General features: G+C 40.9%; 1 protein-coding gene across 1 annotated transcript in view; it reads left to right on the top strand.

Moving 5' to 3' along the window:
• The first annotated feature begins 1,851 nt into the window (after positions 1-1,851).
• Positions 1,852-16,760, top strand: part of LOC118373294 (EGF-like repeat and discoidin I-like domain-containing protein 3) — a 217,172-nt gene continuing 202,263 nt past the window's right edge. The window contains exon 1 of the mRNA XM_052461215.1: positions 1,852-2,389. Within this exon, the coding sequence (XP_052317175.1) occupies positions 2,326-2,389 (64 nt within the window). The 5' untranslated portion in view covers positions 1,852-2,325. The remainder of the gene's footprint in view (positions 2,390-16,760) is intronic.

The raw sequence follows: 16,760 nt of genomic DNA, 5'->3' as shown, positions 1-16,760 counted from the left end.
TACTTCCAAAGTTGTGGCAAAATGGCTTAAGGACAACAAAGTCAAGGTATTGGAGTGGCCATCACAAAGCCCTGACCTCAATCCCATAAAACATTTGTGGGCAGACCTGAAAAAGTGTGTGCGAGCAAGGAGGCCTACAAACCCAACTCAGTTACTGTCAGGAGAAATTGGTCCAAATTCACCAAACTTATTGTGGGAAGCTTGTGGAAGGCTACCCGAAGTGTTTGACCCAAGTTAAACAATTTAAAGGCAATACTCCCAAATATCAATTGAGTGTATGTAAACTACTGACCCACTGGGGATGTGATGAAAGAAAGCAAAGCTGAAATAAATTATTCTCTCTACTATTATTCTGACATTTCACATTCTTAAAATAAAGTGGTGATCCTAACTGACCTAAGACAGGACATGTTTACTCGGATTAAATGTCAGGAATTGCAAACAACTGAGTTTAAATGTATTTGGCTAAGGTGAATTCAAACCTCTGACTTCAACTGTGTGTGTGTGTGTGTAAATATATATATATTTACACACATATATATATATATATATATATATATATATATATATATATATATATATTATAGTAAAGTAAATATGCACTGAGTATACAAAACATTAAGGACACCTGCATTTTCCCTGACATCTGTTGAATTCAGGTGAAAGCTATGATCCCTTATTCATGTCACTTGTTAAATCCACTTCAATCAGTGTAGATGAAGGGGGGGAGACAGGTTAAAGAAGGATTTTTATTAAGCCTTGAGACAATTAAGACATAGATTTTGTATCTGTGGGATTCAGAGAGTGAATGGGCAAGATTAAATATTTAAGTGCCTTTGAACAGGGTATGGTAGTAGGTGACAGGCGCAGAAGAACTGCAATGCTGCTGGGTTTTTCACACTCAACAGTTTCTCGTGTGTATCAAGAATGGTCCACCACCCAAAGGACATCCAGAAAACTTGACAACTGTGGGAAGGATTGGTGTTAACATAGGACAGGATCCCTGTGGAATGCGTTCATCTCAATATTAGGAAGGTGTTCCTACAGTAATGTTTGGTATACTCAGTGTACAGTAACACAGAGAGATGAATTAGAAAACACTCAAATGAACTCAAACCCTACACCCCAACCACAGCACACCGTTCTGCCACCTCTTTTAGCCCTCCCAAAGTCAGGACTGCTGAGTTCCTGCCCATCTCCCGGAAACGTCTGAAACCCCAGGTCTTGAAAAAGTGTCTTTGTAGAAAAAAACACTAACAGCCTTGCTTTGTTTGCACTAACACTCGCTTGTGTCTTTTCTTGCCAGCACTGACTTTGCTGAGATCTAATTTTAAAGAGGAAAAAAGCCCACTATGACTGTGATTGTGGTTGTCTCACCTAGCCATTTTAAGATGGATGCTAAATGACTAAAATGTAATGCAAATGATATATCTTCCCATAGGCATATGATTTCATGAAGTGTAACTTCTTATATCAGAGAAGACGCTTCTGATGGGACGAAAGCTCATGAAATAATTTGGATGAATAAGAAAGTCTGCATATTCAAGTGAGGAGACCCCCTGGCGTAAGCATATAAATTCAGAACCAACCCTCTAATAGAAACCTGGACAGAGATGCATGTCAGCTGAGATCTTGAACTGAACTGCTTTCCAGAAGACATTCGCCTAAAATTGGAGCTGGGAGCAGCTAAATGAAGGGACCTGTTTTGTAACAGTGAGCATTGCCAGTTCTGGTGGAAGAAACGAGAAGAGGGAGAAGAGTGGCTGATAATATAATCTACATCCCACCCTTCTGAATTTGGCGGTGCTTTGTAGCCATTAGCCTAGCAGTATCAGCACGTGTTGGGAGGAGCTGGGGTTTGTCTCTATCAGTGAGACAGCGCCCCAGTCGGATTGCTGTGACCGACCGTGTACTGCGCGCTCCCCATCCGCCAGTGTTTTCACACATTCGCACACACACAGTCTCTGACACTCACGCGCACTCAGAGTGAAACCGTCTACCGGGACCTGCACGCACGCACGCACAATCTATCTTGGCTATCGGATCACATCGCGCATCACTGCGGAGAGGGTAAGGCAGGTAGCGGACCCTTGGCACTGCCACTTGTTTCAACACTCAGCATTCCAGGTAGACTAGTGCGGTACTATCCGTGACTCTCTTCGGAAAATAAGAGGACTTACCACCGCCAGTCGAAGAGGAGGTACTAGGTTACTACCGTCACAGACTAGCCCTGCGGCTCAGTGAGAGGAAGAACTTTTGTTGTTTTGATTCGTGATTTTCTCACATTCCTTAACCTTGGAAGTGAAACCTGCTATTTGAGAGAGGATGGGACCGCTCCTCGTATTCATCGTCCTCTGCTTGAGCGCGGCTGTCCCGCATCTTGTGAAAGGTGAGTAGAGGAGCGCAATTTTATGGATGGGGATAGTCGAGAGGAAGTAGGCTATGCTTTATGTCTGGGTTGGTTTCTCTACATCCAATGACACCCGCTGAAACAGATTAGGCTATATGTGGCAAGAATTAACATTTATTTCCCATCAAAGTGTCATGTTTTAATACGGGATGTGGCAAAATAGTCTAGGCTACTAAATACGCCCTGGTTCTCATGTTATGCAAGAGGTAAACGCAGTAGACATATGGAGTGAGTGTTAACTGAGTTATTTTTAATTTTCCAATAGTGTATGGTAGCCGTATTTATGTAAATAATACCGATATTAAGGAGCATGCACAATAGCTTTGACAGTTATTCAGCAAAGCTTAACGCCCGTTCTGAATCCTCTCCGATCTGAGCGGCTATTCCTCGCGTATCATAACTCTCATGTAGGCTACTTGGGCACGTTCGTCCACTTTAGTGTAATTCCAGCATCCAAACTGTGCACCGGCGATTGATGACTGGAAAGAGACATCTGTTACAAAACACCAAAAAGCGTTAATGACGTTCGGATATTGTCTCTCCAGGCCTTCCATACTGGGTACAAGGTAGGGAAGGATGTATTTTATGTTTGTCGTGATTGACATAGTCTATTTTATTGTGGTGTTGAAAACGCCAGCCATGATGTTGAAGTGCTTGAAGTGGGTAATTGGTATGCAGTTATGCTTTGCTTATTGGTTGTGTGGTGCATTGGCACAGTAGCCCTGCGTGTCATCAACTATGCCACAAAAGCATACTGAAGTGGAAAAGTACATTTCCACGTTTATAAACACAGTCACTACAGTTATTGTTATTTGTGGTCATTACATTTAATTTGAGTTAATTAAATGAGGGGAGGGGGGGCATTTAGTTTTTTACAGTACAAGGGGAGGGTAATGTGAAAATGATTTATGAACCACCCCAGTAATATTTTACAGCAGAATTTTGTTGTTACCAGAATTAAGGGGACAGAAGCTCAGGTTGACCTTTATTGTCATGACTCTTGCCCTGGATGCAGAACAGAGCGATTTCTGCTAAATTGGCCAGCTACAAAGTCAAAATTGGCCATATTGTACACATTCATGAACATTTATTTTGAAATGGTTAGTAGTGTGGTTAAGGTTAGGTTTAAAATCCGATTTATGACTTTGTAGCTGTGCCAGCTAGTGACCAATCTGCAGAGCTGCCTCCAGGGCAAGATAAATTACAATAAATGCCAACCTGAGGAGGAAGCCAGAAAATGACAAATGTCTTCAGCAGATCATAATGTGAAAGTGGATGATGGAACGAGATTTAATCTTGCTTGATAATTTCAGGGAATGTCAAACCGTTGCTTTTACTCCCTATTATAACATTAGTTGCAATGCGAAACCCATACTAGGCTACCCATGACCTCATAAAACATCTCAAAGCGGTAGGCTAGGCAAACTGGGATCTCACTTGAACAGTCTACCACTGAGACTGTTGCGTGTTAAACTCTGCTGTGTTGAATTGCAGTTAAATAACTGAAGATTTTTTGAATGAAAATGAGTCATCAACATTGAGACATTATGATTTAGAAATCAACAGTTATCTTGCGCAATTATGGTGACCATAGAAGTCTGCATATCGCATAATGTTTTACATTAGTAATTTGGCAGCCAATTACCCTCCTTTGATCTGTGCAGCTGTTGTTGAAGAGTGAAATGAGGATAGTGTGTTGACACAGTAGTTAGCCTACTGTAAGTCAGGTCAGAAGATTTTACTTCTGGTGGATAAAATACTTACTCTAGGTGACACATGGCTACATTTATTAAAGGTGCAATATGTAGAAATGCTCCGCCATTTCCTGGTTGATAAAATTCTAATAGTTTGCATAATTTCAGTTTATGTGACAAAACAAGCAAGTATAGTGTAGAGAATCATTGTACTATCTGAACCTCTGTTTCATCAATATTTACATTTGTATAAGCAAATTCATACTTTCTCATCTTTTGGTTGCTGGTCCCAGTCGTTCGATTAGTTTGCTATTTGAGGACGCCACCCAGTCCTTTGTTCTTTATGTTCCTTTGTTCTTTATGTTCTGATGCTAGCTAACCAGCTAACTACGGCTAACACAGTCATAACCTCTGCAGCCAGAATAACAGAAAAGTAGCTGTTTTTCTGTTGACATTAATTTGCATACAACCATAACAATGATAATGCTTGATTTTGCCTGGCATAGCTAGAAACGTTTGCCTTCTCATCAGGACACTTGACACTGTTCATTACAAGAAGATCACACTGCATATCAAACACTAGACTAGAAGCTAGCTAAATAGTTTGTTGCTAGCAAACCTGCCAATATGACAACCAAATTCAAAAATATTAGTTGCTGAAAACAGCTAGTCAAACTACAAACGTGGGAGGATTTGACAGCATAGTGCCATTTGCATCATGACTGCAACAGTAGGGACTGTATAAATTCATGTTCATCACTCACCACGTTAGGTCATCAGTCTCTGCAAAAACAAATCAATGCCAGATAGCTACGTTTTTCCTCATTGGACCTGCGTTTGTTGGCTTAGCTCTCTGTACCCTTGTAGCAAGTATGGTCTGCATGTGTAGACGCTTGTTGTGTCATGATTGCAAGGTGTCACAATATATTTCCCAACTGTCCCGATATCCTTTCCAACTGCCCCAGGATCTGGTTTTAATGTCTATTCTAAAATGCTAGACAATCAGAAACAAGTATTCAACAATGCTGTGGTATATAGTGCATTCTGAAAGAATTCAGACCCCTTGACTTTTGTCACATTTTGTTACGTTTACATCCTTATTCTAAAATGGATTAAAATCATTTTTCCCTCATCAATTTAGACACACTACCCATAATGACAAAGTGAAAACATATTTTTTTAAATTTTTGCAAATGCATAAAACATGTAAAGAAGATACCTTCTTTGTGTAAATATTCAGACCCTTTGCTATGAGACTCAGAATAGAGCTCAGGCGCATTCTGTTTCCATTGATCTTGAGATGTTTCTACAACTTGATTGGACTCCACCTGTGGTAAATTCAATTGATTGGACATGATTTGGGAAGGCTCACACCTGTCTACATAAGGGCCCACAGTTGACAGTGCATGTCAGAGCAAAAACCAAGCCATTAGGTCAAAGGAATTGTCGGTAGATCTCAGAGACAGGATTGTGTCAAAGTACAGATCTGGGGAAGGGTATTCTGCAGCTTTCAAAGTCCCCAAGAACACAATGTGGCCTTCATTCTTAAATTAAATAAGTTTGGAACCACCAAGACTCTTCCTAGAGCTGTCCACCTGGCCAAACTGAGCAATTGGGGGAGAAGGGACTTGTTCAGAGAGGTAACCAAGAACCCAATGGTCACTCTGACAGAGATCTAGAGTTCCTCTGTGGAGATGGGAGAACCTTCCAGAAGGACAACCATCTCTGCAGCACTCCACCAATTATACCTTTATGGTAGAGTGGTCAGACGGAAGCCACACCTCAGAAAAAGGCACATGATACCCCTCTTGGAGTCTGTCAAAAATACTCTCTGACCATGAGAAACACGTTTCTCTGGTCTGATGAAACCAATATTGTACTCTTTGGCCTGAATGCCAAGTGTCACATCTGTAGGAAACCTGGCATCATCCCTATGGTGAAGCATGGTGGTGGCAGCATCATTCTGTGGGAATGTTTTTCAGCAGCAGGGACTGGGAGACTAGTCAGGATCGAGGGAAAGATGAAGGGAGCAAAGTAAAGAGAGACCCTTGATGAAAACCTGCTCCAGAACGCTGAATACCTCGGACTGGTGCGAAGGTTTTACTTCCAACAAGACAACGACTCTAAGCACACAGCCAAGACAACGCAGGAGTGGCTTCGGGAGACGTCTCTGAATGTCCTTGAGTGGCCCAGCCTTAGCCCGGACTTGAAGCTGATCGAACATCTCTGGAGAGAACTGAAAATAGCTTTGCAGCAATGCTACCCATCCAACCTGACAGAGCTTGAGGGGATCTTCAGAGAAGAATGGGAGAAACTCCCTAAATGTATGTGTGCCAAGCTTGTAGCATCATATCCAAGAACACATGAGGCTGTAATCGGTGCAAAAGGCGCTTCAACAAAGTACTGAGTAAATGGTATGAATACTTATGTAAATGTCATATTTCCGTTTTTTATTTTAATACATTTGCAAAAATGTCTAAAAGCCTATATTTGCTATGTCATTATAGGGTACTGTCACGGATCCCTCCTGAACTTTCATCAGCTGGCCCCTATTCCCAGTTATTAGTAATTGTATAATTGTGCCCTGTGTTTTTGTTATGTGTTTGTTTGGTCTACTTCCCCGTGCCCTTACGCGGCATGCCGTAATTTGGGTGAAATAAAAACCCATATTACACATTCCTGCGCTTGTCTCCCTATCATTCATACCTATGTGACAGAATAATCAACCATTAAGGGAGACAGCGGGAATGGCCGTCACAACTTCGGCAGCTGCAACTTGGCCGTCCGACATCGCCAGAACCGGTCTGTCCGATGCTACTGGTCCGTCCGACGCCGCCACAACTTTGGCAGAGGCAACTCTCCCGTCCGACGACAACGCAACTTCGGCAGCTGCTTCAGGTCCTGATCGACCCACACTGCGTTTCTGTGATCATCCTCGAGGCCGGTGTTGTTGCGCTGCTTGTGCAGCACGTCGGGGGGTACTGTCACGGATCCCTCCGGAACGTTCATTACACACACCTGGCCCCTAATCCCAGTGATTAGTAATTGTATAAGTGTGTCCTTGGTTTACCATTGTCCTGTCGATTATTGTCACTATGTCCATTGGTCATGTGAGTACCTGTGCTGTGTGTTTTGGCTTTTGTGCCATTGTGGATTGCGCAGATGATTATGGGTCTCGTTCCGTGTGTTAATCATTGTGCGCTTGTGTTATTTATTCAAGGTACTCCTCGCTCTTTTGTTTGGGTTTCATCCCTGTGTTTTGTATTGTGTTTGTTTGGTCTTCGTCCCCGTGCCATTTACACGGCACGCCGTAATTTGGGTGTACTAAAAATTCCTATTACGTATTCCTGCGCCTGTCTCCCGACCCTTTATGCCAGCGTGACAGGTATTTTGTGTAGATTGATGAGGGGGGAAACAATTCAATCCATTTAAAAAAAGGCTTTAATGTAACAAAATGTGGAAAAAGTCAAGGGGTCTGAATTCTTTCCAGGCACTGTAATGTATTTTAAGCTGTTTGAAGCTGGCGTACAAAGTAAAAAATGCAAAAACAAGCATCGAAATAGCGCACATAGAACATATCTACCACTTCTTAGACTTGCTTTCAATGCTTATGACATATAAACATGTTTTTAAGTAATGCACATACAAGTGATCAATTACATCCATCATGTAAACATATTGATATGCAGTGGTGTAAAGCAAAAATACTTTAAAGTAAATGATGTTGTCTGCTTTGCCTAATATAATTAATTTGAAGTGATTTATACTTTTCCTTTTGATACTTAAGTATATTTGAGCAATTACATTTACTTTTGATACTTCAGTATATTTTTAACCAAATACTTTTAGACTTTTACTCAAGTAGTATTTTACTGTCTGACTTTCCCCTTTACTTGAGTAACTTTCTATTAAAGTATCTATACTTTTATGACAATTGGGTACTTTTTCCCCCACTATTGATATGTCTACTTCTTATGTGTGTATAATTTGGTTAAATAAAGTGCATTTGCCAATTTTCAAACAGGTATAGGATCTTAATTTAATCACTCTTTTGTTGTTGAGAAATTTCCTGCACCGCAGGAAATGTAGATAAGCTTTGTGATTTACATAAGTTCACTGAAAACCCGTGTTAATTAACATATGGTTATATTAACAGTGTTGAACTTTTAATGTAGTTACATTTTGGCCAGCTAATAGCCTAACCACCGATCAAGCAACATTATGGACTAAACATTAAAATCATGTTGCTGCAGGATTCCTTTTGCTGCCACGATAGTGGTCAAATTAAGATCCTACACCTGTAAATGGGTAATGTATTCCTCTGTCTCTAGTTATTTGGCAACACGTTAGTTAGCCTCAGGAGTCAGCCTTGTCAGGCAGGTCTAAGCCTCTCCTGTCGGGCTGTGCTTAGAGCAGTAGTAGTAAGACTGCTGGGGCTCTAAGTCTCACTGTGTCGGCTCCCAGTGTCAAGACATAATACTCCCTCCTAGTATCTGCACAATGCACGCACAGCCAAGGTACATTGGGTCTATTTTGTTTCAAGGCTCAGTCAGTAAAAAATATATCCAGAGCGAGGCATTCAATTAATCATATTCATCTTTTATTCCTGAAAATGTAGTGGGATTTCGTCCATCTGTTTGTTGCTTTAAGCTCATCCAGGGATAATGGTGTACTGGGTAGGGGGTGGGGGGTTGGTAGTGGGGGGAGTTGATTTCCCACAATGATATCCCCTTCGCAAACTCTGAGGGGATAATATCTACAAATATGTGGTCATAACGGTTGTTCCAGCTGGTATTACATCACATGTTCAGTCAGATGAGAGTCAGTATGAGCAAGTAAACTTTGTTAGCAGCAGTAAAATCTTTTAGCAGCAGTAAATTCATATTTTTTACTGGAGCTAAGAGGACAGTGGGTGGTCCACAAGGCTTACTGCAGGAAAAAACGATCACAAATCAATCACATCTCCCCTGAATTCTCACACAATGATCCCTACTTCAAGTGTCTAATCCCACTCGAGAATTTGCTCCAATTGGATTTTAGTGTCTCAAATCCTCTGAAGCAATATTTTCCCAGTCATATTCTCCCCCTCACCCCTCTGTATTGCCCAAGGTAGCAGGTGTCTGTGGAGATAGTTTCTATCAAACACTCCATTGAGTGTTTGAGTGTCACAGGGAAGCTCTGTCTGCGGTAACATATGGTTTGGTTCCCAAGGATGATTCTCACCCATTGTCCAGACACTTGCCTGGGTACACCTCATGACTAAGGGCAGTGGTGTGAAGTACTTAAATAAAAATACTTGAAGTAGTTTTTTGGGGGTATCTTTACTTTACTTTGCCATTTATATTTTTGACAACTTTTACTTTAACTACACTACATTCTTAAAGAAAATAACCCAAAAGTACTCGTTACATTTTGAATGCTTAGCAGGACAGGAAAATGGTCCAATTCACACAATTATCAAGAGAACGTCCCCGGTCATCCCTACTGACTCTGATCTGGAGGACTCGCTAAACACAAAAGCTTAATTAGAAAATTATGTCTGCGTGTTGTAGTGGCTAACCGTAACACAATTATATATAAATACAATTGTGCCATCTGCCTTGATTAATATTAGTAATTTGAAATTATTTATACTTGTACTTTTGATACTTAAGTATATTTAAAACCAAATACTTTTAGACTTTAACTCACATTTAACTCAGACCAAATCAGAGACCACCTAAGATTTCCAGCACGTTTTAGAATTAGAATAACACAGAGGCATTAGGACTGTTAGTGAGATTAAAGTTGGACAGGCACTGTAATGAGAGAAATGATGCAGAGAGCTTTGGATGAGATTTATATTTGATCTGTTCACAGGAAACCTGAGCCAGATGTTTTCTGTAATTAAGCGCAGGACCTTTAATCTCTATTTAACCTCCATTAGGGTCACATATTATTGTTTTGGTGTTTTTCAGGGCAAGACCTTATTCACACATTTATCACTGATTGAATCAAGGAGTGTTCCTTAAAACTGTGATGCCATCATTTTTGGTCACGTCTTAGAATAAACGTTCAAGACAACAGAGTAGTCTCGGGTCAAGCCACGGATGTACAGATTTTGTTGGCCCGATATACACTACCGTTCAAAAGTTTGGGGTCACTTAGAAATGTCCTTGTTGTTGAAAGAAAATCACATTTTTGTCCTTTAAAATAGCAAAAATTGAGTGTAGACATTGCTAACGTTGTAAATGACTATTGTAGCTGGAAACGGCAGATTTTTTATGGAATATCTACATAGGTGTACAGAGGCCCATTATCAGTAATCATCACTCCTGTGTTCCAATGGACAATAGCTCATCCAAGTGTATCATTTTAAAAGGCTAATTGATCATTAAAAAAATATTCAAAAATTATGTTAGCACAGCTGAAAACTGTTCTGTTCTGATTAAAGAAGGAATAATACTGGCCTTTAGACTATTTGAGTATCTGGAGCATCAGCATTTGTGGGTTTGATTACAGGTTCAAAATGGCCAGAAACAGAGATCTTTCTTCTGAAACTCGTCAGCCTATTCTTGTTCTGAGAAATTAAGGCTATTCCATGCGAGAAATAGCCAAGAAACTGAAGATCTTGTACAACACTGTGTACTACTTCCTTCACAGAACAGCGCAAACTGTCTCTAACCAGAATAGAAAGAAGAGTGGGAGGCCCCGGTGCACAACTGAGCAAGAGGACAGGTATAGTAGAGTGTCTAGTTTGAGAAACAGACGCCTCACAAGTCCTCAACTGACAGCTTTATTAAATAGTACCTGTAAAACACCAGTCTCAATGTAAACAGAGAAGAGGCGACTCCGGGATGCTGGCCTTCTAGGCAGAGTTCTTCTGTCCAGTGTCTGTGTTCTTTTGCCCATCTTAATATTTTCTTCTTATTGGCCAGTCTGAGGTATGGCTTTTTCTTTGCGACTCTGCCTAGAAGGTCAGCATCGCGGAGTTGCCTCTTCACTGTTGACGTTGAGACTGGTGTTTTGCGGGTACTATTTAATGAAGCTGCCAGTTGAGGACTTTTTTTCTGTTTCTCATACTAGACACTCTAATGTACTTGTTCTCTTGCTCAGTTGTACACTGGGGCCTCCCACGCCTCTTTCAAAATAGTTTTGTTTTTCATCTATGCATAGTGACTTGAACTATACCTACATGTACATATTACCTCAATTAGCCCGACTAACTGGGGCCCTCGCACATTGACTCTGTACCAGTACCACCTGTATAAAGCCTCGCTACTGTTATTTTCACTGTTATTTTACATTTTTTAAATAAATGTTTTGGGTGTTTGTTCCTTCTTATTAATTTTTTTCGTCACTTATCTATTGTTTACCGAATACCTTTTTTTTACTTAAAAATTGCACTGTTGGTTAGAGCTTATAATTAAGCATTTCACTGTAAGGTGACAAATAAACTTTGATTTGATTTGAAGATGTGTCCTACCTCCAATGATATAGTAGTAGTAGTAGTAGTACATGGGGGTTATGTTTCCTTTAGTCAAAATATGATTGCAGATTAATAAAATATAGCTCTACTTTGCTCTGATAAAATCTCTCCATGAGAGAATGGAACACCACTGCATTTTCAATAAGCCGATCTTCTTATTCTGGATCAAATGGGAGGTGGCTTAAGATCTTACCTCCGACACACCCCAGGAGATAGGATAGGCTAATTTTAATTCTGGAAGGGTACACTCCAAATCATGGACTTCCTTACACCTTTTTGTTCTCTTGCAGGATGAATATGTACTTGGATTCAAGTACAAAATGGAACAATGCTAACTGTGCAGGGGGAAAAAAGAAAACGTAAAGGCACAGTAATGCGAACTGTATTTAACTCTCTCCTCAGAGTAATACTGTTTAATAATTGAACTCTCTCTCTCCTCAGAGTAATAATGTTTGTATTTACTTTAACCGTAAACTGCAGGTTTGATTGAACAGGGACCTCAGTTTTTCTAAGAATTTGGGTCTAGCAACCACTGAGAACCATGTGAATTATTGAAGAGGTACTTTAACCTACAGAGGTGAGCATTTCTGAGTCATTTCTCTCTCTCTCTCTCTCTCTCTGGCTCTCACTTCCTCTCTTTCTCTCTCCCTATCGCTCCCTCTCTCTCTGTCTCTCTCTCTCTCTCTCTCTCTCTCTGTCACACTCTCACACTTACACACTTATTCTCTCTCCCATACTGTCCTTCCTTCCTCTCTCTCTCTCTCTCTCTCTCTCTCTCTCTCTCTCTCTCTCTCTCTCTCTCTCTCTCTCTCTCTCTCTCTCTCTCTCTCTTTGTCTCACTGTCTCTCTCTCTTTCTTTCTCGCTCTCTCTCCCATACTCTGTGCTTCTATCCCTCTCTCCCTTAGTCAGCACTCCCAGCGAGATGTTGTTAGGCACGTTAACTGCATTAGGCACATGCAATATCTCAAGATTTGTCTGTGCACTTCATCCGATTCTCAGACTCATCAGCTCTCCCAGAGTTCACAGCATTTTCCCTGCTCTGTTAACTTTTATTTAATTGAATGTGCCAGAGCCTGTGTGTGCGTGTGTGTTTTTGCATCTGTGTCTGTGTGCGTGCTTATCCATCATTTGATAGTGTGGGTGTGTGCAGTTATGCATCTGTTCATTTGTGTGTGTACAGTACAAGTGTGTGTGCCTGTGTGTGTTTGTGCGTGTTCATCTGTATGTGTTTGTGAATATTAACTATGTGGGCTGCTCGTATATGTTTTTAACTCGGATACTTTGAGAGCTAACCCAGAAATGTCATCGCTAAAATGACGAGCTATTCCAGGAAGGGTTTCTCTTGTGTTTTGCTCAGACACTGACTGTAGATCCAAAAGCTTCAGTCATCCCACCACTCAACCAGCATGTCAACACACTGATATGTTTCACCATACAGCCTAATATAGACTAATAGCCTCTTCACTATAGGTACTGTGTATGGTAGTCTTTTTTTGTGTTATCAAGAAGGATCCCACCTATGGGATATGATGACTGTTGGAATAATATTGTTGTGTATGAGTACGTGAGCCAGTGTGTGTCATAAGTGTAGCTCAGACAAGGCAAGAAAGACAAATGGGGTTTATTATTTGGGGTTATTTGGGGTGAAAGATGATCCTTGAAGAACTATCTAGTGAGAACGGAGGTACGATTTAGTTATGTGAAATATCTCCAGTGCAGCTGTTTTAGATTACCCTTGGGGTGTTGGCTCAGATAGAGACCAGCTCAAACAATGTGTGGAAGGTATCTGCAAGTGTACGTTGCCGTTGCGCTGCAGTCCCTCACTCTTCAACCTAAAGAACATCAACACCAGATGATGGGAGAGGTTAGGGTCAGTGATGGCGGATGGTTAGTGGAAAAATGCTTGTTCCTTCGGCTCTGGAGGCAGAGCATTGATCTAATAGGCCTGGGTTGCAGCCTCTTGCACCAGCACAGTAAATAAGAAGGATGCTTAAAGGGGCAATCTGCAGTTGATTCATCCAGTTTTGGACTTCTGAATTAATTAAATGTAACAATTGATTCTTGAAGAACATAACTTAGAAATGCCCCATAAGCCTAGTTCAACTGTCATATCCAATCAGAACCCAACATATAGGCTTGTTTTTTAAACAAAGTAAATATAAACATACACTACGTAGCCCACCAGAGTCAACGGATTCACCTGTGTGTCATTCTAAGTTACATAATTTAAAAACTCCCCATCAAAATCCATCAGTTTAAGCTAGAGATATCCATTTTTTTTGCATTGAATGTGTGCACTGCATCTGCCAGTGTCGCACTTCTGCATCTGCAGTGAAATGTGGCAGAGCTAGATCAGTGTTTGTCAGACCGTGAGACATCTTGAAAATGGGTCTTCTCATGTTAATGTCTGTAGCGTCCGAACTGTCTGACCTACAAACAATTATGACCACTATGGAAAGGGGAGACTCAGGAAGACGACGCTGTTCTCCGTTTTGCTACGACCCCCACAAGTGTCAGGATATCAAGAAGCTGATTAAATAGCATGATAATTACACAGGTGCACCTTATGCTGGGGACAATAAAAGGCCACTCTAAAAGGTGAAGTTTTGTCACACAACACAATGCCAAAGATAGTTCAAGTTTTGAGGGAGCGTGTAATTGGCATGCTGACTGCAGGAATGTCCACCAGAGCTGTTACCAGAGAATTTGTTAATATCATAAGCCGTCTCAAGTTGTTTTTGAGAATTTGGCTCACAACCGCAGACCACGTGTATGGTGTCGTGTGAGCTTACTCTGTGAACAGAGTACCCCATGATGGCGGTGCGGTGGGGTTATGGTATGGGCGGGCGGGCGGGCGGGAATAAACTACGGACAACGAACACAATTGCATTTTATCGATGGCAATTTGAATTTACAAAAATACAGTGATGAGATCCTGAGGCCTATTGTGAGTCCCATGTTTTATGGTATCTGTAACCAACAGATACAAATCATGTGAAATCCATAGTTTAGGGCCTAATGAATTCATTTCAATTGACTGATTTCCTCATATAAACTGTAACTCAGTAAAATCTATAAAATTGTTGCATGTTGTGTTTATGTTTTTGTTCAGTATATATGCATTTCCCAAGTTTTTGATTTTTATATGTCCTAGATTTAGGACAGACACTTTAAAACCTTGTTTCTTATGATACATTTTTTGACGGGGTCCTTTTTGCCATTTATTAATGTGTTATTCAATGTGTTAATATGGGCTTTTTAAAATTATACCTGAGGGGGTCCTAAAATTCTAAATCAAATGGCTACATGATCATCTTAAAATGTATTCCATATGTCAGATTAGCACCTCCACCACCCCTTACCCATTGTCATAGACTAAAGAATTAAAACTATAATTTTAATATCATGGATGGTCAGTCCTTGCATCCATAGCTCTGTCTATGAATTTGAGTGGTTACATTTTTCCAGCCATATCCCTCAGCTTTTTACCGCCACAGGGGTGGGGAGACACTTTGTTATTGTTTCACCTACTGATTGTCACTTTAAATTCAGAAGGGAGTTTGGGTTTGAGGAATGAGATTTTCTCTCCTCTGAGTTTTTTTTCCTTTGAAACATTTCCCTGCTGCTTAGAAGGTACCTGGTCTCCCTGTAGAGTGTGGTCAATATCTCATCCCTCTCTCCCATGATTTAGACCAGTGGTTCCCATCTCCGGACCTACAGTACCCCAAAATGTGTGTTGTAACCCCAGACAAAAACACCTGATTCAACTTGTCAATGGCTTGATGATTACTTGACAAGTAGAATCAGGGGTGCTTGTCCGGAGCCACAACACAAATATGTACTGTTAGGGATACTCGTGGACCGGAGATGGGAAACACTGATTGTAGAAACTGGTTTCCAAATGTCATGTTGTCTTTTATTGTGAAGGTATTCTATGTAAATTATATTATTCCTAACACCGCACATAAATATTGGAACATTTTGAAAGTGGAATGTGCATAGAATGTGGAATTGCTTAGGGCTGTGGTCTGTCGGGTGTGTGTGTGTGTGTGTGTGTGTGTGTGTGTGTGTGTGTGTGTGTGTGTGTGTGTGTGTGTGTGTGTGTGTGTGTGTGTGTGTGTGTGTGTGTGTGTGTGTGTGTGTGTGTGTGTGTGTGTGTGTCTCTAGAAATTTGCATCTAGTGATGAATGGACAAAGCTATTTTTCAAGTGAACAACCATTCCATTGAGTGTATCTGTGTCTTGCTGTGTTTTTTAAATCTACATACCTTTCTTATGTTGTGTAGTGGGGGAGTGACTGACATTTATCATGGAATCGAAAGAATGGGAAAAAACTACACATACTTACCCCCCTTTGTTTGTTTGCATGGCAGATTAAAATAACATGAACCAAAAGCTATTTCTTGTCTATTTGAAATGGTTATATTCTGGATACATTTTCAGTTACAGTTTTCAGTTGTATTACTGACTCAGATATTATGTGGCTTTAATGTCTGATACTCTCTAAACATGCCAAAGGCTGTGGTGGGTTGTGTCCAGACATCAGCTAACCGCTAACCACACCAGACATTCCTCAAATGTGTGTGTGTTTTAAAGTGTTGGTGATAGTAAGTCAGCTTGCACAATCTGCCTGTTTTGTAACTGCACGGGGACTTTTATGAGACCAGAAGACTTAGCTAACATTTATTTCATGATGGCACAATACGTTTGCGATAGGTTGATGTCACTGTATCTTTAGCGCTTATGCTTCCCTTTAGTGTGCACCTTCAGTCCCCAAGGCAGCCTGTGTACAGGGCTTGAGCAGCCATGTTGATTTGTTCATATTGGCCCCCTTGCAGGGAGGACATTGTTGATCTGGGCTGGCAGGATGCCAGGGTTAATCAGGGAGAGTTGTCTGTAAACACTGGGCATCCGCACCATAGCTAAAGGCCCCAAGCTGCTGGCCAGACCAACATGTAATCCATGGGTCAAGATGTGGGGGTTCAGCTGGTTATTTCATGAGAATGTATGCCCTTTTATCCCCCTGAGATTTTAATCAAAATGTACATTTTTAGGTTGATGTACCATACAACACCATAAATATTGAGCACAAAAATGTCACACCAAAAGCAAAATGATGCACCAAAGCTGTGAGGCGCTTGGATCTTAATGTTCTCACTCCTTTGTTGCTGAGAATATTCCTGCTCAT

This window comes from Oncorhynchus keta, chromosome 14 (assembly GCF_023373465.1).
Source record: "Oncorhynchus keta strain PuntledgeMale-10-30-2019 chromosome 14, Oket_V2, whole genome shotgun sequence".
In the NCBI taxonomy this organism is placed as follows: Eukaryota; Metazoa; Chordata; class Actinopteri; order Salmoniformes; family Salmonidae; genus Oncorhynchus; species Oncorhynchus keta.
Note: the sequence above shows the minus strand (reverse complement) of the source record. Positions and strands in the feature narration are given on the sequence as shown.